A 26,925-nucleotide genomic window follows, 5' to 3' on the forward strand; every position below is an offset into this window, starting at 1 on the left:
TAACACGTTTGTATTTATTTAAACAGGAGGTAACCTTCAGTTAACTTTTAGTGATCAGTACTTACAATGGGTTAGAACAGGATAGATGGCAAGAGGCGACCGGCACCTTTGGTGACCTCTGAGCCCAGAGAGGGGTAAAGCTAACCTCGTAGGATGGGACAGGAAAGCCACCTCCACCCTCATTAATTACATTTCTAAACTACTGTTCAACCTCACTGTTGTTTCCTTTATTGTCCATTTATGGCTTGGTTGCACCCAACTGCTTCTCCTGTGGTCTTCAGCTCCTCTCCAGAATTAGCTTCTTTGAAGAATTAGCTCAGAGGTATCCCCAGTATCCTCCACAGCAAGATGTTGATGAAGCCTGAAACCTTCCAAAAACTTGCATTTTAAAGCATGGTTAACCTAATCAGCTCTGTTGTTAAGTTACAAATTGTTTTTGATACAAAAACATGAAATATCCCCTATGAGCATCAAGAAGGCATCAACGTTTTAATAGTCTCATAAAACTGTACCAACATTTTTACTGAAAACAATATAGACCTTGGACAGATTTTGTTTTGGTTCTGTTCTTGGTAAACAGTTGTGACAGTTATCAAACCTTGGTTCACTGAACCTTGGTACAAATCACATGCATCACAAGTACATAAATAGATCTTAATGACCCAATATCAAAAATACATACTATACAAGAACCGCAGGTATACTAAAGCAATCTGTTCATGAAAATTCACACAATACATTTATTGTCCCTGAAAATAAAGGTGGCTACCAAGAGGTGACAAAAGCAGTAGATGGAAGCAGAAAAAGTATTGCAGAATCCTTGTCTTACTTATTGCTACATGAAGATTACTGCAAAGGTAATCTGGCTTTTTATTAATCCTTGAAAGGTCAAATTGCATCAGGACTTCTGAACAGAGTAAAGGAAAAAAGTATCAGTATTTATAAAAATAGCATCCATTTAAGTTAGATAAATCCTTATAAATACAAGAATGAAATCAGTTTTCTATAAAAAGGAATTCAGAAGCATATGTTCCTGAAGCACCAGCATAATATCCTAGTAATTCAGGACTTCAACTACAAAGTCTTCATAAACATACCTGCAAAATTCTTCCTTGTGCTGATCATAGACAAGTGTCAAAAAGTGTGCACTTATATTTGCACTGACACATGAAGCTTGCAGTCAGCTACAGATCGCATATTTGAATCTCAAATGGCAAGAAAACAGTTTTGTGCCAGCTAAGTATACTTCAGTGTTTAGCTCATATGCACATGGAAAGCACATGCTTCAGATTGAGATTAGACCTAACCACAGCAATTTCTCTAATACTTATCTGAGGTTAAGAGGCAAGATAATATGGCTTAAAGTTACACTACACAAAGTAAACGCTACAATTGTGTAAAGAGGTGACAAAGACTGCCCTCTTCATCACCTGTATTAAGTGTAAAATTTCAGAACTTGAGGAAACATTGAAAACTACAATTCTTTTGTCATAAAGTAACCAGCAAGAGTTTGAGAGTTGGTGCTTTTTTTAAAAAAAAAGTTTGAGAATCCATTAACGAAAATCCATTAAAACAAAACCAGTCTCAAAAACTTTTATCATTTTTAGTGTTTGACGCATTACAACTTTGGTATTCAGAGCTAGCAAATCAGTATCTTGCCAGTAAGTGGCCTCATCAAAATAGATGTTCTATAAGGAAAAATACTAATTCCATTTTCAATGGTAAACTTGTAGGATCTGACATCCCACCATGGATCACAGGAATCAGAGCACTGTCCAATTCATTCAGATAGTACTGTGGAAGAAGTCGACCTCCGGATCCTGCCAAGTACTCAACCTAGAATGAGAACACATCTATTTTAACATTTTTTGTAATTAAGATGACACAAATGTGTAGTATTTTGGTAAAACAGTAGTTCACCTAGCATGAAGTGACAAAGTAACATTCAAACACTGGAAACTGGGTAGGTTTTCAAGTTAATCATGAACTACTAGGTTTGCCAGAGAAACATGCAACATTCTACCTAGGTTTACCAGGCCACAAATCCTTGGCAACCCAGACTGCTTCAGACTTCTGTCCAAGGATTATCTGATTTTATTCCAGGACCACAGTTACTAACAGATAAATTTCAAAATAGATTGCTGAAAATTAGAATTTAAGGAGTACATTTACAGCTTCCCTCAAAATAGATAAGGAAGTGTAACATAGAATAAGACCTTCAGATACAAAGTTTATTTCAATACTGGAGTTCTGCAGACTTTTGAGGGACATCCATACTGGACAGAACTAGGCAAACCTGTCCTTTTCTGATGTAGAAATATTGGAGCAAATATCTCTTACTGAACTGGGAGCTAATGCAGCAGAAAACTACATACTTAAAGAAAAGCATCAGAAAATTAACTCTGTAATTCTCTAAACTGACTCACCCTGGAGGCAAATGAGTGCCAGAGAGAGTCAGAACCAGAGAATAACTGATAGCTTATAGCAACCAGCTACTATGGAATGGGTCAAAACAGAAAATGAGACTATTCCTTTCATGAACCACTAGTCATTAAGTCAGCTTCTAAATGAAATTTCATCCTCAATCTGGATCTGGGGTAGGACAAAAAAACCAGAAACATTCAGAAAGAGATCCAAGGTCTTCACAGGAAAGATTTCAGTTGAAATGGAGTGTCTGCAATAAAAGTTGAAAGATTACCATATCTGAGTCAACAGAAACTCTTAGGCCTATCTTATTCATCCCATTATTTTTCAAGGTTTTAAGGTGTGGACAAAGAGCAGTACTGCAGGCAATCGCAATCTCTTTAGCAAACTGAAGAGGAACAGGACTGGTTAGTTCATGGTCCTTTAGAAAATAGTACACCTGAAATCATAGAAAGGATAAGGACAGACAACAGCCTGGTTATACGAGAGAAGTAAGAAAATGAGTTATTCAATATAATGCAGAATAAAGTGAGCTATAAATACCAATGCTTGTTTGCTGGCAAATTATTCTAACATTTCATGTTCAGACATAATACTTAAGTGACCATGGGAATATCTGGATTAGACATTCACAGTTAATTAGCAATGATAGTAGACTTTTATCCTCCTCTGAAAAGGAGTAAATTGTAAAGTATGTAAGCTTATCAAGGAATCATAGAGAACAGTTTGCAAATCAGTATGGCTATATACCAGGTAAGTTAGATTCTTTAATTGTAACATTTAATAGCCCTTTCTTTAACACTAAAATATTTTAAGTGGTAGTAAAAAGGCTCGAGTACAATGTACTTTACTAACTTCAGTGCACTTCAGAACTTTTCCTTCTCTTTCAAAGTCTCTGCTGTGTGGTACTTTTTCACTCTGAGTTCCTTCCATTGATTTTCCATCTACTGGACTTAGAATTCTATGGAAGATAATAGCATTGTTAATAATTAAAAAAAATTATTTCATACAACTTTTTCCAATCTACAAAATAATGTTTAGTTATCCTTAAAGGCTTTTTAAACAGCTCTATAACAAAATGTAATACAGAATTTGCATCACATCAATATGGAAGCTACAAAAAAAAGTATCCTAAATAGGGAACAAACAACACTTACTCGATAAAAGCCTCATCATATGGGTTTAAGAAACTATAAACCATCTTAGGTAAGGCACCTTTTTAATTGGTCAATGAAACCACAGAAAAAGGCATACTAAGTCAAGCCCAGGTCCTGAGAAATAACTCGGTTAACACAAAGCAAGTTTTTGAGTTAGCAGTGTACAATTAAAGTTTGAAGATGCATAAACAACCGTTCAAAACACATTAAGTAAGGATGTCTTGCATCTTACTTTGTTTTACTGAATGCTGGCATTCCAAGCAGTGAGTGGCAAAGAGCAGTACTGTGCGCTCGCAAGCCACCTCACCTCCCCCAAACGTGAAGAGATTAACTGCATCCTTAAATTGATAACTGATTTGATAGAGGACTTCCACAGGTTCACACACACACTTCTTGTACATCGAAAACGGTATTAATTTTGGTGAACACAAGCTAAACTGTTCTGCTAGTGACATCTACAGGCTAGCAGGTAGTTTACTGTCCTATTCCGTTACAGCTTTTAGTAGAACACTTTCTTTGAATAAAAATACCTTAGATTTATTTCAAGAAATAAAAGGTGGATATTTTCAAGCAGGGAACAAGAGAATTCTGTAAGATGCTTTGTTTTGCTAATACATTTACCCTTTGTTTGTTTTTTCTTCGTTTTCTACCCAGCAAATATCTACATATTCCTTTAGGCCTTCTGCATCCACTTTGCCACAAGTTATATTAAAGTCCTCCTTGTTTCTTAATGCCTGGCGTAGGCTTTCCATCGTTTCTGGTGTTATTTGTACCATTAGTCCATCTAGAAGAAAATCAGTTAAGATTATCATTTATCTACAGAAAAAGTAGCAAAGCTTTAAAGTAGAGTCTTAGCTTAACTTCTAATGAGACCAGCCCTCTCCCTCAGCTCCCTAATAAACAGACATCAAGTCCTAATTTGGACACTATACCCAACAACAGCATTAAATGCTACATGACAGAAGTAGTAATTAAAGCTTTTCTAGTCAACAGAGCAAAGACCAGTAGACTAATCTTACAAGTATCTGGCATCTATGTGTCAATACATGCATTTCATCAGTACATCAATGAAAATAGTTCAAGATACAGCCAGCCATAAAGGAAATTCAAGTATGGGCTAACATGAAGAGAGATAAAACTTAATATGTAATAAAACCAACAGATGAACTAGCGTGTATTTTTATAGTGCATGACTTGTTTGTAAGAGGTTTTCTACAAGTTAGAAGTCCTGAAAAAGTTTTGCTTACTGTGGAATAAAGACCTTGCACAAAACTGCCTTTTTTTTCCCCTCTCCTCTTCCCCCCCCCCCCCAGATCCTCTAGAAACAAAAAACAACAACAACAACAACACAAAAACAAAAAACACATGTAGGACAAAATTCCTACCTTCAACTATACTGGATTTAGCTAGAAATCCTGAAGATGTCTTTAAGGCTCCGTTAAACACTACAAAACTTGCACCTGTAACTAGAAAAAGTAGAAAGAAAGTAAATATCACTACATATCTCTGAAGTTTGTCATTACCAACATTTAATTTACAGTGTTGTTTTTTTTAAGAGGGCAAACAAAAAAAGGTATCACTAGCAATCGCTTAGTCACAGTCTAGTACAAAACACTGGACCTTGGCAAAAAACTTTTGTTAAGCTACATTATGAGTGCATACAGTGTTCTTGTAAGATACTGGCAGATGGGTAAGAGGCAAGCTGGCAAAGCTCAATATACAAAGAGGAGACAGTTAATGGAACAGTGTTGTGCTGTGTTTTTTTTCTTTTTTAAAACATACAACATATATGCCACGTAAGTTTTAAATTTAACTTAACTTATTAACTGAAAATATTCCTGAAGCTTAGATCATTTTCAGTGGTACTAAAAACAACTCAAAGAAAAGATGACATGAATTTCCATACTACAAACTTTTGCATATATTTGTTAGTTTGGGATCAGTCAACCCAAATACAGCACTTCAAACAAAAGCACACTAAATAGATACGCTTAATGAAGCACAGAACAGTATTTCTAATTCACGCCAGAGATGGCAAGAGTAAAGCCTTACCAACCTGGAATTCCCCTGCAACTAATGACTCTTGAGAAGCACAAATAATCAGCCTGGATACACTGCTATGCAATGCAAATGTATTGTTTGCAAAACCTCAAAGGTACCTCTACATTCTTCACTACACATGGTTTCATCAGTTTGCTAGGTGCTGTATAAGAGTGATTCACTCATACTGTACTTCCGTACACTCTTTTACTCAGACAGGCTGTTTAGTCTGTAAACATATTGCACAATTCACACACATTAAATTTGGATTTTGAAAGATGTAAAAAATTTTATTATGCCTAAAAATGCAAGCTATAATAAAAAAATCTAAAAACAAGCCGAAAAAAGTATGAATCTTCACTTAATAGATCATTTCTAAATGGTAACTAACAGCTGAAACCAAATAGCAATATTTTATTTTGCATTTACTCTGCTACTTGAATGCCTGAACTTTTTGTCTAAATCAGCTACTGGGAATACATACTTTCCTTGCAGCATGAGTCAGTGAATTTACATTTTATTCGCACCATGAAATTCTTCACTCAGAGGGTGGTGAGGGACTGGCACAGGCTGCCCAGAGAAGCTGTGGATGCCCCATCCCTGGGGGTACCCAAGGCCAGGCTGGATGGGGCTTTGAGCAACCCGATCTGGTGGGAGGTGTCCCTGCCCAGGGCAGGGGGGTTGGAAGCAGATGATCTGTAAGGTCCCTTCCAACTCATTCTATGGTTCTGTGATTTCTGCTCTGTTCCTCACAAGCCACGTTAGACAGCTTACCTTTCCTAGGATGTTCAGTAGCGCTGTTTGCTTGTGTATGATAGTGGCCATGCTTATTCTGCACACACACTAAATGAGAATCTGCTTCGGTATTGAAACTGGCTCCAATACTAATTACATGGTCATTAGAAGAATTTACCACCTTCATCACCTGTCAATATAAAGTTTGTCATTAAAGTGACAAATCTCTTTTTGCAGTACTTGTTTTCAATACAAGACATTAGAAAAATCCAGGTCTCGAAACAAATCCCAAGGATTATTCACTTAATTTCAGAAAAGCTGAACAACTTAATTTGCCAGGATTAGTTCGAGGAAAACTAAACATGATTAAAAATACTACTTCAGTTGAGAGTGATGTCTGACTACCGATAACACAGAGTATCAGAGTTGTAGGGATTTTATTGGTTATGAGGTGACACATTAAGCATCATGCAGTTTACTACTCTTTTTTGTTGTTGCTAAAGGTCAGTTAAACAAACTGTAATAAAAACTACACTGACAAAATATTTTTTTTTAATTGTATTGTATTTTGAAGTTTTAAACAAAACAGCACCTTCAGAAAATATGTAGGAGATTCTCCTTGGAAACACGTGCTAAAAGACTTTACAGAAACTGTTGATCTTTCACATTTAGCAGGCTACCCTAAGCCTCAATTTTTCACTCATCATCCATCTTCTAACACATCCATGAAGACAGAAATGTGCATTCTGACAATTTCATGCCCTCTCCCCAGACATCACATGCTTATACCATTTTAAAGTTCAAAGAGTCTACCACACAGCAAACTAGAGAGCTGCAATCAGTTGGAGAAATCACTTGCAGAACTGCCTGGAAACTGATTTGAGAATAAAAGCATTACTTCCTCCAAGAATCACTTCTTCCCTCCTGCCTTTTCTTTTTTTAAGTAAAAAAATAAAAGACCTCACATAAAAGATGTAACTGGTATTATACAAAAATGAAGATTAAAGCGGTTTGGATTACTTCTACTCACCTCATTATACTTCCTTAGGGGTATTTTAATACAGCTTCTACCCATTTCCACATGAACAAATAGGTTGTCTATGGTATGCAAAGTATATTGATAGTTTCTAAGATCCTGTAACAGACAAAGATTTTACGTTAGCAGACAGTTTAAGTAGAATTTCCTTACATTTGAGAGTAAATCTCATCAAGACAAAGTATTTTACATCCAGCCCCAAGAGCGATGGTTTTCAGGAAGGGTTTGGGTAACGCTGTCATGGAGTCAGGAGTTGGACTCAATGCTCATGGGTCCCTTCCAACTCGGGATATTCATGATTCTATGATTTCTTGAGCACTTGAAGTACTTGCTGCTCGAGTACTGCACTGTTTAGGGAGGGTGGACTAGATGACCTTCAGAGGTCCCTTCCAACCTTGGCCATTCTGCGATTGTTTATCATACGTTCCTCTGACAGCCACTTCTGCAAAATTCCCCTATTCTGTTTTATTATGGAAATGAGATGTTAGATGTAAAATGGTTTCATTTGCCTTTACTTGCTCAGCTGAAGTAAGATTAGAGAAGGCTCTTGTCAGCAGCTGAGCCAGGAAATCAGTAACTTCCTCAATCAGCTCACCTGTAGCAAGAAGAGTGTTTATGAGCAGATCTCACTGCACTGCAAGTTTCAGTTGAACTGACATTGTTTAGCAGCAGTAAGGATATGCCTCACAGACTCCCTTTGCCTTCATCATTTACCATCACCTCAGTCACTTGTGTGGTACTAGATTTTATGATCTTTAACGGTTGAGCTTGCACTGCCTGTAGTTAAAAATCTAATGAGAATGTTTTGCAGTCATCTTACCATGACTCAAACTCCTGCTATATCAAAAGAAGTAACCCTGCCAAGAAGCACATATTCTCAGTATTTTGAGCTGATGCCACTGTACAGATGCCACCAAACACAGCTATAAAGAAAAATCAGAACAACTGTAATCCAACTGAAAATAGATTCTATAGAAGCCCTCCCTGTCACCAGTGCAACATTAAGACTCCTTTAAGTCCAAAAGTGTAATTCCACAGCAGGATAAAAAAAGGAATGGGTATACCACATCAGATACTAAGACAAATCCGGTTCATATCCCCTGCGTGACAGCGACAGAGAGTAAACACTGATCAGCTTATGCTATTCCTTATGTGCCTGTCTGTCTTTCCCAAGCTACTCTTCCAGACCTTAACAATCTCTGGCCTTAGCACTTGAGTAACACAAAGGCTGTGGCTTAAGCCAATTAAGTGAATCTCCATTGTACTCTTCTCCCTTCTGCCCTGAAATTCTTCCTCTGCCCCCACGGTGGTATTGGTCCATCGCCAATCAGGCAGGGAGCAGCCTCATGGAATTGAAACTTAAGATTCCTCCATCGAGGGAAAAAAAAAAAAGAATCACTATTTTCATATGGCTTAATTCCTGAGATTGATTCTTTATGTAACGACATGGAAATCAATGATAGCAAAAACAGAAGAGAGCCAAAGACTGCCACTGCATCTAAGCTGTAATGGTTTCTAGACTAGAGAGGATTTAGCAATCACCTGGGTGTATGCAATTCTGTCTGTGACCTTTTCGGTAATTTTGCTTACAGCCTTAAGGATAAGTTCTATGTACGTGTTAGAAGAGGAAGTTACCAGTCAGAAATACAGGCTTACTAGAAGTTTACATCAAACTATTTGGGTAACAAAGGAAAAACTCTTGACTTAAGTGAGTCAAGTCTTTCATGTAAGACAGTCAGACTGGTTAACCATAACTAAGTTAATTTTGTGTGTCAATGTAATTAATGTTACTTAGAATACAGAATCTGCCTGTCAATTTTGCTTTTTCAAATTTAATGAGATGTCAGATTTAAGACTAGAGTTCTTGTGCCAGAGCAGTCCTTGTAAAAGAAAAATGTAACTGAACAGAGATTACTACCAGCTTTACTGTAAATTTCAACATTTTTCTCAGTTAAAGCTATTTCTTACTACCAGAGACTGTGCTAACAAAAGTATGACGTGAAAGATTATACCAGGTTTAACTGATGAAGTTTTGGTAGCAGTGGGGCTGCAGGGCTGCTCTGCGCGCAGAGCCCAGCAGCTGCCCCATGTCAGAGCAGAGCCAGCTCCAGCCAGCGCCAAAAGGGACCTGCTGCTGGCCAGGGCATGGCCATGAGCAATGCTGGTTGGGCCTCTGGGAGAGCAGACTGAAGAAAGGGGTAACAACAGCAGCTGGGAGAGAGGAGCAAGAAACAGAGAACCAGCCCTGCAGACACCAAGGTCAGTGAAGAAGGGGAAGGAGGTGCTCCAGGTCCCAGAGCAGAAGATGCCCTGTGGCGAGCGAGAACCACATCAGAGCAGATCTCCACACTGCAGCCCATGAAGAACACCACGTCACAGCAGATGGATGTGGCCTGAAGGAAGCTGCAGCTGATGGAGAACCCACACAGGAGCAGGCTGCTGGCATGAACTGTGGCCCGTGGAGAATAGCTCACACTGGAGCAGTCTGTTCCTGAAGGACTGCACCCTGTGGTAAACACCCACGTTGGAGCAGTTGGCAAAGGACTGTATCTCGTGGTATGGACTCCACAATGGAGCAGAGGAAGAGAGTGAGGAGGAACGAGCAGCAGAGATGAATTGTTATGGGCTGACTGCAACCCCATATCCCATCCCTCTGTGCCACTCTGGTGTGGAGAAAGTAAAAGAACTGGGAATGAAGTTGAGCCTGGGAAGAAACGGGGGTGGGGTGGGTGAAGAAAGGTGGGTTTAGTTTGTTTTTATTTCAGTTCTTTCTTTGTTATCTATTGGCAACAAGTTTAATCTTCCCCAAGTCAAGCCTGTTTTGAATGGGATGGTAGTATGTGAGCAATTTCCCTGTCCTTAGTTCAATCCACAAAGATTTTTCATCATATTTTCTCCCTGTATCTTGAAGAGGAGGGAGAGAGAAAGCATCTTGGTGGGCACCTGTCAGCCAGGCAAGATCAACCCACCACAAAGATTCAGCTTCCTTAACTGACATCTAAATTGTCTTTGGTAAGGAATTTCCAAGTTAGCTCTGAAAAACAAAAATGTTAGCTCTTTAACTTTGTCAAAAGTAATTCAGCTTTAAAGAATCTGAGTTCTGAGGATATTTATATAAAATAGATTACAACAAGAAGGGAAGAGAACAATTACTCACAACAAGTAGATTCATTACTGTGTGTCCTATTTCTCCAAAGAGTGGCTTTCGGTGTCTGAAACTTACTAGAGGAGTTGGATATGCTGGAGTGGAAGAAATAAAAAAGGTCATGTTTACTTACCAACAACTGTAAAACTCACTAATACAAGTATTTATTTTCAGCTATAGCCTATGTTTCTTAACTTCATTATCCAAACTGCCAAGTGAACTAGAGCCACTGCGTTTCTCCCTCACTCTCCCTCACTTCAGCCCACTGCATGGTTTCCTCGCTCACAGTTAAATCATACTGCAATGTCTGTATGTCTCCCCCAGCAGCAGAAGTCTTCTGAGAGACCTGATGCTGTTCACATGCTTTATCAGCTACGCTTCTTGGAACAGGTGGGCTTGAAGGAAACATCCTGTGTTCAGTCTTTGGGTCATCAGTCATAAGAGGAGATGCAAGGCTCAATAGTTGCTTGAATATGAATACCATGCAGGTAACATCTGCTTCTAATATGAAGTACCACTTAATATTGGTAGGCAACGAACAAAGTGAATGAAGAGGTTCATACAAGGTAACAAGGTTTTAAGTGCTTTGCGGTTCTATGGTTGGAATAGAAAATGTGCAGATGGAAACCAAGGGAAAGCAAGGAGATGCAGGAGACCACAGACCACAACATAAAGTAATCTGAAAACAAAGCAAATTGCATTGCAAAGTCAGGATTGTGAGATCAAAGAAGGTGCATGGTTGATACAAAAATGACAGTAAATTTGTCAAGAAAGAACAACAGCAAAGAAGCTACCACCCTTGCCAACACCCAGGCAGAAAGTAGAACTCCACTACTGACTTGAATGCATGAATAACTGAGTGATGCACATTTATAGGCTTAAAATCTCTAAAATGACAGGCTTATTTATTAAAAACCATCCAAGTTGGGAAAAGTTTATATATTTTTGAAATCCATTCCACTCAAGTGACAGCTCCATGCTGCAACTTATCTAAACTGTCTCCAGGTAAGGAACAGTGTGACAGGAAACAAAGCAGCACCTATACCTCTACATTAGTCTCTGTGTTATTCAAAAAGTACACACAAGCAACTCTAGAAGGCATTTAGGACACTATCTGCCTTCAGGTCCTGTGCAAGCTGGGTTTACCTCTTCAAGGCAATGACAACTTGTGAAAGTATTTTCTTCCAGTGAGCCTGGAGCAGTGTCAAAGCTACATTTTTCGAGGGGAATTTTACATCTATATGGTTATTTGAAGTGTTAAAACTTACCCCCATATTCTGCTCCCAATCTCAACATCAAACGGATTGGAAAAACTTTTGCCCAGGGTATTTCCATCTTATGGATTAGAATGCCACAAAGAAAAGGGTTATCTGGTAGAATTAAATCATCAAGTTTCTGAAAAGTTGGTGAAACAAACAGGAATCCTCCATGATCTTTGTTATTGAGAAAGTTTTCAGTAAACGTAATGTTTTCCATGTTTCTTATAAATCTTCCTGTTGAAAAAGGGACAGAGAATCTTTATACATCTTAAAAAGTAACACGCTATTGCCAAGAAAAGTAGTACCTACTCTAATGTCATTGCTCTACCACAGACTTGTAAACCATAAGGTATATATCTCAAATCTTGCTGAAAATTTGAGACATCTAAACCCATAGACTAAGTGCTCTATAGTCATATTTATTAACTAGACGAAAACTACTTTTTTCCAAATACAAAAAACTTTGAAGTGTACAGTGTTCTGGTACACATTGATTGATGAACTTCAATTAACAGACCTCATATTTACACACATACGAGTATTGTACTTCTACAAATGAAGTTCAGATACCCTAAGCCATAGGCTCAAGGACTTATACCCAGAATCTCTAAGACCATATGAAGAACAATAACAAACAAGCAAACCAGATGTTTACAATTGAGAAACTTAAATCCTTTCCCTCCCATTTTTTTGTTTAGAGAACCCAAAGCTAACACTGCAAGGTTTTTTCAACTGAATCAGACACCTACAAAAACTGCAATAAAAATTACATAAACCTCCAACTTTAAAGACAAGTAAGAAGATATTATAATATAAAGTTAGATCGTCATAGTTACTTACATACCTTTCACTGCATCCTTATAGATGTTAATAAATAATTTGAGTATCTCATTAGGAAAAGTCTCCTCATCTGGCAAACACTGCAACAGAATGATAATTTCTGCCTGACCCAAACCATGTAGTCCATTTGTTGAGAAGTACCAGCATTTTTCTGAAGAATCTTTAATCAAAGATAGATACCACAGTAATAAAGATACTGCTTTATACAATCAGAAGAGGAAATACAGATTTAATGTAAAATGAAATGTGCAGTACTTACAAGATATTAACTTGACATTCACAAGCAAGTTTGCATTTAGGATAAATGTTAATGGATTGGGACCTCCTTCCGCAAGAAGCAAGGTGACCTGTTGGTGAGACGGATGTTCTTCCACTAGAGGATCTAAATAAACATCTGATTTAGTTCAATGTCAGCCAAATATTTAAAATAAGAACTACAGATCATAGCATATGAAAGACTGTCCTATCTTCCCATGTTAAATGGGTGGTAATTATTCTCAAACTTAGAACAGCTGTGGATCAACCAGCTATTCTTTTCAACACCTTATCCTAAGATTCAAAGGCCATACAAAAATAAAGCAGTAACTTCTAACGAAGGTGTTAACTAGGGCTCCCACTCATTTGTTGATTACTGATAAATTGTGTATGCTGTCTTGTCAATCCGTATACTGGTACTGTCAATTACAAACAATGAGAACTGTCACTACTATAACGCCTTTAAGCGATGAAGTGCTATTTTCATAACATTCTGACATTTTAATAGCTCATGTTCAATTAACAAACAATCCAGTGTGCACAGATGAGAGTTAAAGTAGTATTAAAACGTAAGTTACATACATAAATAGTAATATTTAGAAATCTTGCATCTGGTGATACAATACAACTTATCTGAATTTTACCTTTTCCTTTTCCACCCACTGCAAGCAAAAGTGGTGGGAGTTTGTCACCATCAGGAACAAGGCTGATTTCTCTAGAGACACAGTTCTCAACACCACAAAGTGCTCTGTAACTTGAAGGACTAACAGGCATATCACTTTTAGTCCGATCAACTAAGCTGGAACTAGTTTTCTCATCTTCTGTAGCAGAACTCTCTTTACTTCCTGGAGTTACGGATCTATAAATATGTGCCATCTCACTCTGGCCGCAAACAGGCTGCTGCACATCCTGTTCTGAAGGAACAGAAGGACATAGTCCCTCCATTCTTGTAATAACATCTATTTCTTCTTTTGGTTTTGAATTTACATCAGTTAGTATGTCATCTTCCTCTGGGTTTGCAGCCTATGAGGAAAAAAAAAAAAGAAGATCTACACTCTAGTCTCACAACAAACTCTAAGTTCTATACTAGCAGTCTAGAAGCAAAAACCACAATGGGAAAGAAATCTCTCAAAAATTATAGGAAATGCCACCAAATCTCTTGCATTTTTTCCCCCCATTGTTAGAAGTCACATTAGTCCCTATCTTAGGTGAAGATGTGTTACTAATTTGTTTCGTAACAAAAAAATCCCACCAGTGTTGTAAATCAGTTGTATTAGCATAGTTAGATCTCACACATCAACAGTAAGTATCCCTTAAGCAATCTGTTCTGTATTAGTGTTTCCTCACTCATGCCTACTGAACATTGTAATCTGTCCTCATTTTGATCACTTCAGTATTACAAGCAGCTGTTAGTAGAACACAGAGAAAAAACAGGAGTCTAGCATTGTACAGTCTGACTCACTTCTAGTTTGGTGTCAAACCTATGCTGCTCCCTCAGTGAAGTGGATATGGCAAACTAAGAGCACAGTCACGTTATGATATGAACTGTCATCAGAAAACAAACCAGGAGGTGATCTATCACCTTTGAAGTATGCTAAGTTATCACACTACAAATCCATGTAGACTTGCATCCTATTTCAACAGGAAAGAACACATTTTAACAAGAGAAAAACTAACTCCTCTATGCTTGTCCTGTAATAATAGTTCTCCTGGTATGCCCTCAGCTTCCATCAAATCCCCTGCTTATAGAATGCGTGTGCTAGAAGGAGTGGGGGAGAGACACCAACCCCTAAACCCTCCAACTCCACAAACGCGCACAAAAATATAAGAGCTATGATTAAAATGGCCTCTAATAGACTTCTTCCCCACAAATTCACTTGCTGGTGTTGTGTATCACTTTGTACTTTCAGCCTTCATAGCATCTTTTGACAGCATGTTCAGGATTACATGCTCTCTGGTAAAGTACATCCTGAGCTTTAGAGCTGCATTATGGAGGGTTTGTGTCACCTTTGAAAGCTGCGCACAGGAACCACCAACTATTTGTTTCCTTTGTCCATGCCACGTTTAATTTTAGACGTTTCTCATCTTTTTGAAGTGAAAATGCCCTCCTCTTTCCCCAAAATGGAACACAGGATATATCTTTTGATCACAAAGTTGGGTTGAACAAGAGCTGCTAGGTATATTCAAGTTCTGAGAGCAATATGGATGCCCTTATTGTCATAATGATTTTCTACTTCTGTTCCTCTGTTCCCACCTACTTACTTCCCTTTTTAACAATTACTTCAGCATTTTCTTCAGATTGATCACTGACCATAAACCGGTCTTTTCCACCCAGTGAGACAGTAATAAGTGTAACATTAATAAGCCCCAAATCACACACTCCTAAGCTTGCTCTTCATGGCATACGACATAATTTAACATCCAATTCACTAATACCTGGAATATATTTGCCTTCACTGTTTGAACAGTTTTACCCTTTTTATCCTCTGCAAGTACAACAAATAGCACTGAGTCCAGGACACAGAACAATTAGACTCAGTTCTTCATCCCTTTATCACTTACGGTAGCTGTTCGGTTTATGATTTGGAAGGGGGCCTTTTTATTTCTAACTGATGCCTACCTTCTTTCAAGAGCTCTTGATGAGCTTTTCTAGACATACATGTTCATGAACAGTATCAGCATTATCTCTACCACTGCACATTTCCTCTAACAGAAGTGTGAGGCACGATCATCCCCATCAAAAACCTTAGCACTTCTTCACTGTCACTCTGAACAGCTCCTCAGGCTCAAAGTCTCTGAGGAAGCCAGATTCACCTGCAACTTAGTGGAATCCTTGCTCAAATGAAATCACATTTACTGCTATCCCTGCCTCATGAAATAAGGCTGATTTACATACTATACACCCTGCAACTGTTGAGATTCTCCATACACTCAATAATGATCTGATCTGGGTATTAGTTTTCGTAATTTGTTTTTAAAACTCTTGAACACTGTTATAACTTGAGACCGTTCTGTGAGACTGTGCTTCGGAGATGTATTTTGTTTTAGAAACGCTCCAGCTCAGGAATCCCTCTAAACTTTTCCACAGCAAGCTTGTGTCACTCCTTCTGACTCTTCCTGTCAAGGGTGACTGGTTTAACACCCCAAACGTGACCTCTTAAAATCCCACCCTCCTCTCAGTTCAGCACTTGTCTGCATTAGAAGCACTTGTAGTAGGTATGCTCTACACCTGCACTCGACATAAGATTTGCTCAGGCTTATGAGCTGCAGCAGGTCTCAATGTGATTGCTCCTTGAACTGGACAGCTCATTAATAGCGGAGCACCAGGCAGAGCTTGAGGCTCTGGGAAGTCTACCATGGGAAAATGAGGAGGAATCACATCAGAGTTCAGGAAGCAACGTGATAAGGAATTTGAGCTTGACTATGATCAATCACTTTATCTAATAAATATGGTGCCTCATCCCTTCGCTATCTCTAATTCAAGGAAAAGCCCTAACAGCACCATTCCTCTGTTTACACAGTTCAGTGAAGCCTTATGCTGCCTCACTCCCCAGCTATTTATGTAATACGGACACGGGGTGATCAGGCCTCCTTTGTGACTGGCTCTGGGGGTCCCTGTGGCATGACTAATTGACAATGGCACAATTAAGTGCTAAGGGAAGAGGGACTGCACAACCTGAGCCAGTAACGACCTGAACTATAAAAAAAGTGAAAAAGACTTGAATCCTGGAAAACTGTCTAAAACACAATGGCCTCACAATCCTATAAATAGTGATCCCAAGCAAGAACCCTTGGAGCTCTCTGGGGACCTCAGCAGGCGGCACCCTCAATGTCCCCGAGCTGGGAGGATACCAGAAGAAGTACCTCTCAGGGCTGACTCCTCAAGGAACAAGCTTGTCTGCAGACAAACGCTGACGGGGGAGTATGGTGAGAAATTTACTTTAAGAGGGAGTCTTGGAAGTGTGGAACTGGATTTAGAAACTTCCCAGGACCCTGCAGTAAGTCTCGGGTGAACGTTGCCAGCCTTGAATCTTTAAGCTCCTGTTTCCACTGTAGAACCATTGATCATTGTGTCAATTGTCTAAAACTTAAATACTGATCAAGTGCTGTTAAAAAATCATGTAATCTAACTTGGTTATGTGCTATAAAAATATAATAAATCCTTAATTATTGCTACATAAGAGTTGCGTAAAATCTAATTCTGCAACAGCAGTATACTGATTTTGCTGCACCCTATGGTATAGTACTCTAGGACATTGATCAGCTTCTTGTACAGTTTAGTTTAACAAGCAAACTACAGATAACCACTGGAAAAAACTATAAGCACATTAATAATGACAGATTTTAGAGCTACGGCTGAGGACACCTTCATAAGAATAGTTAATCAAAGCCTGTACAGGAAAAGCTTGATTTGGAGTTTATTCAGCTATATCATTTTTAAAGTTCACATATGCCCCAATCAGTAGCAAGCAAAGTTATTTCAAGATAGAATTCATGCACCTACACACACTTCTCAAATTCATACCATATGCATCTCTGGCAAGTCAGGGTTTACTGGACTTAGGTCCTGTGATGACCTCTTTGCTCCAGATGAAAGTTTTGTTGTATCTGCCACTTCTCCAGTTGGCAAAATACCATCTGCAAACCAAACTCTCCTCTGTTCTTTGGGGAACAGCCCTAGGATAGGTTGAGAAAACAACACTGACTTCATATTATTTTCACTGTCCTAACAACTGAAAGGGATACAAATTCAGCCCCTTCTCCCCCCAGTTATATAGACAGTCTGTTCACTGAAACCAAGCACAAGTAGACAGCTTGACTCCAGCCACTTTCTCCCATCAGGTGAGCACATGCAAAAGACATCTCATACTAGCAGAGGAAGATGTCATGCTATAGTTGCATGTATCAGTTCCTATATAAGGAAGACTACTTCCTCGGTCGTCCCATCATCCCTCTGTAGTTTGGTGAGAGTGAAATGCATATTACAACTAGAAGATGAAATACTCTAAAAAAAATTAGAGTATCATGTTGCTAAAAAATTATTTTCACTGATGAAAAGTCAGATAATGGTGGGACAAAGACTCTATTTAGTCACTAATCATTGCTCCCTAACTCTTCCCTTAAAAAGGGGGGGGGGGGGGGGGGGGACTTTGTTTACTGTAAAACTGGCAGTTGCAACACAAGCCAGAAATATCCTCAACTATATTAAAACGATGACAGTAATATCTGTACTGAAAAAGAAGTTACTGTATAAGCACATAGACAGTGAAAAGAACACACATCCACATTTCATAAATAGAGATGTAAGACACACTTGGTCAAGCTCATACATGGAGTCTGAACTAGGAGCTGTAAGATTCCTCTAAATCCCAATTCACAGAATTTGTTTGAGTCTCAGAAGGAATATCAGTATACCTAGCATGTATCCATGATACAGTAAACAACTCTTTCCAAGCAGAACTTGAAAAAAGTGTTAGTTAAATTATACTATATTTAGCATACCTTCAATGCCAGGTTGTTTAAGCACTGAAATAGGTGACAATGCAGAGGATGAGGGAGTGTTAGCACTACCAGGTATCTGGGCTTCCTGCAAAGGTGCAGCAGAACACTCAGAGGAGACACTGGAGTTAGGAAGAGGACCAGTTGGACTCATCATCCTTTCAAATGCCTGTGCTAAAAAAAAAACAAACAAAAAAACAAACAACAACCAAACAAGAAGTGGTTAGTTTTTACAATTTTACAATTGAATAAATTTACTTTGAGGTATAATACTGATTTATTTTTTTTGCCAAAACAGTGGACAATTTAGCTAGTTTTGAGAAGTGAATTCTCAAGCTATTGTACAGAAGAAAATCTGAACTGCTTGATTTTCAACCTCCCCATTTGCCTAATTCACTCCCAACATATAAAGAGACCTTCTCAAACAGTTTGTTATTGCTTCAGTGACTACAATGAACCATATAATCCCTGTACCTCAGTACAGATGTATCACATTTATGAAGCCAAATTCCATTCAGGTGGTACATTTAAAAAAAAAGTCTGGTATGCTTTCAACTTGTTATTTAAATATTATTAATAAGGATCTCAGTTTCGTCCAGCTATTTCCATAAAGCATCCACGCTTCGCTTTCAGTTAAGAAAAAGTTAACCTATGATAAAATTAAAGTAATACTGTTAAGGTGACTTCTAAGAAGATCGGGACAAAAAGCTACATGTTATTTGCCCATTTTATGTGAGAACTAGCAGGGGTATGGCCTTTCAACAAGTATAAAGCTCCTGTGGCGATCGGGGGAAGGTAGGGCAGAAATCTCTTTTCCTGGACTCCTGCCACAGATGACCCCAACTGAAGCAGGGAAGCTTCTCAAAAACCACAAAGATAAAGAGATACTAGTTGTAAATATTCTCCTTTAATGATTACTGCAATTACTAAAAAAAAAAAAAAAGAAAAAAAAAAACCTCTTTACCTTTATTAATATCATCGTAACAGCCAGTACAGACTCTTGCTTCCTTCTCCATGTACTGTAGTTTGCACTTTCGTTTGCAACAAGCACCACAAAAAACCTGAACAAGAAAGAGACTAAATTAAGCATTATGAGCAAAGCCCCACTATTTCCTGAGCTCAGTTCCTATTATTACTTGTTTTACTTAAACAGATGGAATAACACAAAGCATGCATAAAGCATTTTAGCACATGCATGTCATAACATGTTTCTGTGCTTAGAGAAGGGAAAGTACTAGAATAGATAGGTTTTCATTAGGAAGCTCAAAGCTCCACAGTTTGGTTCAGGCTGCAAAGTCTGCTTTTGATCAGGAGTTCCTACCCTACTTCCAAAAACTGCATCACAGTCTGTCCATAGTGGAAACTGAAAAAGGCTACATCCCATTGCTCTTCTGAAATACTCATCAATGAATGCTGTGCCATAGAACTGCTCTGCAGCATTAACCAGGGTAACACCTTGCATATTGCACATCATCATTCTACTTTAACCAAAACGTACACCCGTCACTTCCTCAGGGGATCCTCATGTTCCGCAGAACCTTCTAACAGGGAAGATGGCCAAGTCATGCTAAGGAGTTGGATCAAAGCTCCACCCCCTCCCAAAGCTCAAGTTTAGCATCACGATTTCAGGTCCAGCATCTGCTGGAACTCTGCAAAGAGTCTGAAATGCTGCTTTGCACATTTCCATCAACTGCTTTCTCCATGGAAAGCTGCTGAAAGTGCAGTAATCCTTAAAAATAAATGAAAGAATTACTTAATAAATAAAAAATTAAGGTACAATAATATTCCAAGGAACTCTTGGTCTTGTATAAGAACTTCCAGGTATCTCTTCTTAAAAGCTAAGATTGCATGATGTTTTCTGAAACATTTTATTATATCCCCAATAGACTACAGAACACTTGTCTTCCTTAGTATTATGGAACAGTTTAGTCTCAAATGGGAAATAAGGAGAGAACAGACTGTATTAGTAGCTTATTTCAGGGATACAGCTGGAACAGAGGAACAGAGAGATTCAGACATAGAAAGTGTCATCCCAGTATACTTTCTGATCCAGGTATGAAAAAGAGCAGCACATAAAGCTTGTTCCTGTGGATAGATCAAATTACATATAGCCAGGTGCCCATAGACTGACTACAAAATTTACTTTATTTTATTTTTAGGACCATACCCGGAAGCATCTGGCATATAATTGCATAGTGACAAGAAAGCTCTTCCAAGAAATACGTATTCAAGCCTAGGTCATGCAAGCCATCTCCGATGGAAGATATCTATGACGCTATCTCAAAATCTTCAGAAAAAAAGGACTCAGGTATTGTTTGAAACCATATCAGCAGAGATTCGTTCCCAGACCATTCTTCTTGCAGCACTGACACCTGCACTACAACAAACCTAGGAGAATCCAAGCTACATCTTCTACCTCTCAGACAACCACCCGAACCAAGGCTCAGCACTTCCCAAACAACTTACTAGTAATGCTGGCTCTGGAATCATGTTAGCTAAGGAGTCTCCACTACTCTGCCAGACAGAATTATGTTAGTTGCCTTCTTGTTGCTAGCTCCCTTCAGCAAAGCACTTAAAGATCATGCTTTCAAAGAACAGCTTACACTCTCACACTTCAACAGGATATATATGTATGTATATCCTGTCTATTTTTAAGCATAGATTTGGGGCTGGGAGGGGTGGTAACTTTTTAGTCTGGACCACGACATGAGATTGTACAATCCATTCAAGAATTACATTTCTAGTTTTTCTGCAAGTTCCCACAAATACCTGGTGCTTTTCCTGCTTTTACCTGATGTTCTGCCTATGGGAGCTTGCAAGTTTTCAAGAAGTCCTACTATTTTTAGCTATATACAGACTCTAGAATTAATATTAGCCTTTACAAAAAATAGTTTTTCAAACCTTGGTCTGACAGAAGCCTTCTAAGCCTTATCACTGTTAAGTGGAGGCAACACTAAGTTTCCTGCTATTCCTAATTATCTCCAGGAAAGCAAAGTGGATTAAGGGGGGAAAAAAAACAGCAGCGACAGAGGAAAAAAATGGTTATTATAAGTTAACTCTTCAAGGAGGAAAAGCCACTGCAAACACCGTTACACTTGATCAGTGCAAGATAACCCCAAAAAAGAAACCATTCCAGTTGCTTCTGCATTAATGTCACAGGTAATTTATCTCAACTGAAAACACATGCTCAGTAAAGAAGTTAAGAATGTAACTGGAAAGGATTAATTGCTAATCAGCTGCAATCAACCTTAAGGCTTCAAATGCTGAGCAGTGCAACCTTTGCGATTGCCATCCTCCTCTTACACTTGGTGCCACTGGCACCATCAGAGGAATTGACTCAATCCTCCTGCACAGGAGACAAGAGGTGGAGAACTAAGGGACAGGTAGTTCAGCAGGGCAAAAGTGGTGAAAATGAAGCCGCTGAGCAAAGAAATTGATTCTGGTTGCACTAGGAAGAAAAAATGTACCACAGCAATAAGCAAACAACTAAATAAAGGTGAGAAGTTGTTTGGCCTCACATATGCCACCGAAAGACAGCAGGGATAACTGCCTCAAGCTCCCCTTCAGCACAGAAGCCAGAATTACCAAGTTCTGCCTTTTTCATTAATAAAGCTGTAGGACCATATGAAAAATATACAATTCTCTTCTAGGAGAGGCCAGAGAGGACAACTATGCACTTCTACCAGCTTCTTCTTAAGTCGAAGTGGAAGAAAACACAGCAACCCACAATGGACCCACGAGGAAGGTAAACTTTGTCTTTAAAGACAAGCGACAAAACAGTAAGCTATTGCACACTCAGAAAAGCTATGACAAAGCTGCATAGCACACCATTATATGTAACAGTTATGAGCCTTCACCCATTCTCCCAATGCACATACATTGTGAAGCTGCCTTTAATTATGCTGTTCTTATGCCAAGACATCCTCCGTTAATGCACAGGATTAGCAACACTAGCAGCTGTTAGCTGTGAACAACAGTGTGTACTGAAGGGTCCTCCTTCTCCAGAGGACGTGCAAGGAATCTCATGGCAAGCGTAAACAGCCAAATGACTGAAATGAAGCCTACTCTGAAGAACTGTATTTTAAAGTGTTACATAACTTCAGTAGGGTATACTGCCAACTGCTTAAGTTCAATGACTCTTAGCTTGTCATGATGAAACCTTCATTTTCTTGGCATCAAACTGCTCATCTACCCTTTACTGTACATTTACTGCAAGTAAATGGGGACTATGGTTTGAATACACAGCACCAAAAGCGGCGTTCTGGGCAAAAAATAAAAAAAAATAGCAAGCCTCTCTGAGTGTCTTTTAAAACTGAGGATGCAAGAAGTTAATAAATACTGCCTTTGCAATACTTCCTCACCCATAAAGCCTGCAGAGGAACACTGAAAAACCAGTTCATTAGTACTATTAATATTTCAATTTATGCACAAGTACATAAGCCACGGTAGCTCACAAGGAAATTTATTTTTGATTAAAAATAAGTTTTGACGTTATTTACTCCCTGCAGAGAACCATTCTCTCAGCAGAAGTAGCACACTTCTCCCTGCTCCCCTGCGCTCCCTGACAACTCCCTTGGAAATTTACACATACGTTTAAGCACAGAGGACAGACTTAGACTATAAATCCTTTGCATGGCTATTGCTGTCACAGGTCCTCAAAGGACATGATCCTTCCTGAGCCATGGATATTGTGAGCCATGGATTCACTTACTTGAATTCCGATGACCATCATCATCACCTCCATTTTTAAAGCTTAAATACTTAAGAACTGGGCAAAAAAAAAGATTCATTGTAGTAATCACTATGCAGTGCACATTGTCCCATCTTCCTTAAGAAGAACAGTCTAGCCAGTAATGGAAGATAAAATAGTAACTTTTTACTTACAACCCCATTATTAAAAAGTCTTTTAATAGACTTAAAAAGACTTAATATCAGTATTTCCCAACAATCTGTATCTCTGAATAAAAATTAAAACAGTCAAATAAAGAAAAACACTTAGAGCCCAGAAGAATTCTGTCCACATTCTTCACCTTTCATATTCTGGTTATCCCTAAATCAAAGTAAATTTACTTACAATGCCAAAGAACCCCCTCATCAATAACTTACTTTTCCACATGCACGACAGTGGTGTCGTCTTTTTGTAAAGGTGAACTTCACTTGACAGTTCATGCAGTTGGGTGCCTCTGAATCAGGGACCCACAACGGCTGTTTCTGTGAAAGAGCTGCAGGTGTTTTAACTGGTTCTGCACTTTCAGATGTTTGACTTCCTCCCGTTTCAGTGCTACTTTCCCCAGCAGGTTCAGAATTTTTATCAAATTTAATGCTGGTGCTTGAGAGGGGAACTTCTGGGGTAACAGAATTCACTTCCTGGTTTTCTCTCTCAGGTACTTCTGTTTCATTCAGTTGTCTCTGACCAGCAGCTCCTTGTGGAAGGCCAAACAACTGCTTTGGTCTTGCACCTTCACTGTGAAACTTTGAAACTAGTGCCTCGCTACCATTCTCAGTCACATCCTGAATATGAACCCCTTCTGTTGGAGATTCCAATTTATTGGCAGTAAGAGATACTTCAAGATTACTATTAATGCTAGTTATATCTTCCAGTTTTGTCTGTGTATGTTCTTCAGCAACCTCTGTAAAATCTAGGTTCTCATTTGTTAAATGCATTTGTTCTGCATCAGCTTCCATCAAGTTACTGTCATTGTCTAAAGTCAAATTAGACTGGTGACTTTGTCCATACAAGAATTCATCAAGCTCGGCATCACTTATTAGAGTATCACTTTTGATAATGCCCTCCTCAAGAGAGAAGTCAGCCACAACTTGGCCAATACTTTCATTGTAATAAGAGTCTATACCAACACCATATGGCTCAGCTTCATATTCCTGAAAAGCAGAAACAATAGCTTTGATTTGCTCAGAATCACTGTCATCAATTGCATTCTCAGTATCACATCTCTCTCCACCTGCACTCTTTTCCACAACAGTTTGGTTGATTTTAGGTAAATATTCTTCCTGTTCATGCAAGTCAGTCTCTTTCCAGGATTCACACGTAAAGACATCAGTTGTAGACTTCCCAGCATGAATAGTTAAACTGTCACTAATAACCTCCACCATTTCATTCTGAGGTAGAGGATTAACTTCTTCTGTTACAACTGATGAACCACGTTCAGATACAGACAGCGATGTCTGGACATCCTTGACTGATACACATGAAGGTGAAACACTGCTTAGTATTTCACTGCCAGCAAGTTCTTCACTATTTACATTCTCCTCTGTAATTTTCTCTTCTAAGGCTAATTTAGTCCCTGTTTGACATGTGGAGCCTGGTAAAACACAACTTCCAGGTAATGTTGCATGGGTTTTGTGCAACTGAGGCCTCTTTGGCAGATCCGAAGGCATGGATTCATCTTTACTCTGATCTTTTGAGCCTTCATCTTCTAGGGCATTTCCTCCATACATCTCTTTGCTCACTGCAGAGCATGCACTTTCATCTTCTGGTTCACAAGACAATTTCCCATATGCTGTCTCATCTTTGGGACTGTATACATTCGAACTCTGTGATGTTACAGAGACACATGCAGTATTAAGGCAAGCAGTTTGTTCTGGCTGATCAAACACCTCACTGCACTTTAAAGATTCTGTTCTCTGTGTATCACCACATGGTTCTGAGATCGTTGTTTTAGCAAAAACATCTGATTTTAAAGGTAATGGGCTACTCTCCTCTGTTTTAAGGTGTCCTGAATCTTGTAGCATTGAGTCCCCATCACACTGTTCTGTACTTGAAACACCACCGCTGCAACTTACTGATGACACACAAACAGGAATAGGTATGCAAGGTATGCCAAAGCCAATCAAACAGTCTTCACTGGGCTGGGAGTCATGTGGCTGCAACTTCTGATTATCTTCACTGGAACCTGCTGAATGAATCACGTTACCTGTGTCATTAACAAGATCACACACAGGTATACTACACCTTCCTGGGGTGGAAGCCTGAATTTCTTTTGAGGAACTGCTGTCCACAGTGGACAAAAGATCAGGCCCAGCAACACTCTTTTCATTTTGTGATGGGTAATTCAGAATCCCTTCATTTGGTCCAGTATGGCTGACTCGAGAGATTTCTTCTGATGCCATACAAGCATCCTCATGCAGTTTGGGTGTTGGATATGCATGTTGTAAGCCATCCAAGTCTGAAGAAAATGAATGTTGTTTAGAGTCATATGGATTTTGAGGTGTTCTGTAGAAGTCACATTCATCTGTTTTAAACAAAAAGAGATCAAAAGCAAAGTTTGTAAGACTCATGGGTTTCTATAGTGCACAACCCCAAAATATCAACTATTCATTAATGCAAGCTTTTACTCATCGTATGTTACTTTCAAGTCCCACTGTAATAGTCATTTGGCTAGTATTGCTATGCTGGAGAGGAAGGCAGTGGAGGTACTAACCTGTATTTTGTTCAAATTCATCAAGTAGCTTGTCCAAGTCACAGACTGCAGCTTTAAAGTAACTGTCCATTCTAGTTACAGTTCTACTGAAGTTTTAGGCCTTTAAACCTAGAAAGAAAAATACAGCATTTCATTCACATTCTGCTATTTACAAAGTCAACCTGCTCTCATTATTTGAAAACAACTTCCAGGAGGTATACTTTTTCTCTTTTAATAAAATGTTCTCTATATAAACAAAATGCTGGTAAGAAGATGGATGCATCTGTTAGCCTCTATCTATCCTACAGTATACTCAGTACACTATACACTACAAATTTCACCTCAAATCGGGAAATGGAGACAGACTTCTTAAAACCAAATGCATCTGAGTTCATATTCTGGCATTGTAACAGTGAGGAGTTTTTAAACCAGCAAGAAGTCTGATCTTCTATCTTGACCCCCCCCTATACATTTTATACCACATGGTTCACAGGAAAAACAAAAACAAGATAGGCCAATGTTACCCTTGCAATACAAATGAATTGCATAAGTAAATGGTGCCTACAAAATCCCAGATAATTCATACTCTAAACTGCAGTAGGATGCAAAAAGAAGTTTCCATCTGCTAGTGGAAATGCCAATAAGAAAAAAAAGGAATTCCTGTGGGAAGTCAAACTTGAATCTGAGCATGTGAACACAACCTTTAAAAAGAGATTGATTCTCTTAGTTCCCAAGTTATCCAGCCAATCAACTGCAATTAACTCTCAGCTATGGTCAAACGTTTCAGTTAAAACTAAACACAAGCTAAAAACTAAAGTGTATCAGGGACTAGAAAGCTGATAAGCGGTTGAAGCATGGTGAGACAGTCATCTTAACACAGAGGTGCAGTGCATTTAGGCAGGTTGAGGTCAGGACTCCTCCCCACAATGATCAATGCGTTGCCTTTAGTAGATCCTCCTCTGAAATTTTCCTCAAAGGCCAGGAGAAAAAAAAACACATCCAGCATGGTAATTCATTTCATCTCCACCATACCCAAAACCCATTAACTTTCTCTGAGACTCTGAGATCATTAAAAAACAAACAAAAAAAAAACTCATTTTAGATACTCGCCAACTCA

General features: G+C 38.8%; 1 protein-coding gene across 3 annotated transcripts in view; it reads right to left on the reverse strand.

Moving 5' to 3' along the window:
* The window catches only part of ZFYVE16 (zinc finger FYVE-type containing 16), a 42,561-nt gene continuing 15,636 nt past the window's right edge, over positions 1–26,925 (reverse strand). For 2 of the 3 annotated variants that reach the window (XM_080574040.1, XM_080574039.1), the window contains 17 exons: positions 25,830–25,937; positions 23,497–25,640; positions 19,355–19,451; positions 18,394–18,564; positions 17,417–17,592; positions 13,536–13,914; positions 12,896–13,018; positions 12,641–12,796; positions 11,806–12,030; positions 10,550–10,632; positions 7,387–7,491; positions 6,396–6,546; positions 4,967–5,047; positions 4,203–4,365; positions 3,280–3,385; positions 2,699–2,863; positions 1–1,836 (listed from right to left, as the gene is read on the reverse strand). In XM_080574040.1, the coding sequence (XP_080430166.1) occupies positions 1,675–1,836; positions 2,699–2,863; positions 3,280–3,385; positions 4,203–4,365; positions 4,967–5,047; positions 6,396–6,546; positions 7,387–7,491; positions 10,550–10,632; positions 11,806–12,030; positions 12,641–12,796; positions 12,896–13,018; positions 13,536–13,914; positions 17,417–17,592; positions 18,394–18,564; positions 19,355–19,451; positions 23,497–25,640; positions 25,830–25,899 (4,557 nt within the window). In that variant the 5' untranslated portion in view covers positions 25,900–25,937 and the 3' untranslated portion in view covers positions 1–1,674. The remainder of the gene's footprint in view (positions 1,837–2,698; positions 2,864–3,279; positions 3,386–4,202; positions 4,366–4,966; positions 5,048–6,395; positions 6,547–7,386; positions 7,492–10,549; positions 10,633–11,805; positions 12,031–12,640; positions 12,797–12,895; positions 13,019–13,535; positions 13,915–17,416; positions 17,593–18,393; positions 18,565–19,354; positions 19,452–23,496; positions 25,641–25,829; positions 25,938–26,925) is intronic. The other variant, XM_080574041.1, reaches the window with a different exon arrangement.

The sequence above is a fragment of the Anser brachyrhynchus genome (genome assembly GCF_964034855.1).
Source record: "Anser brachyrhynchus genome assembly, chromosome: Z".
In the NCBI taxonomy this organism is placed as follows: domain Eukaryota; kingdom Metazoa; phylum Chordata; class Aves; order Anseriformes; family Anatidae; genus Anser; species Anser brachyrhynchus.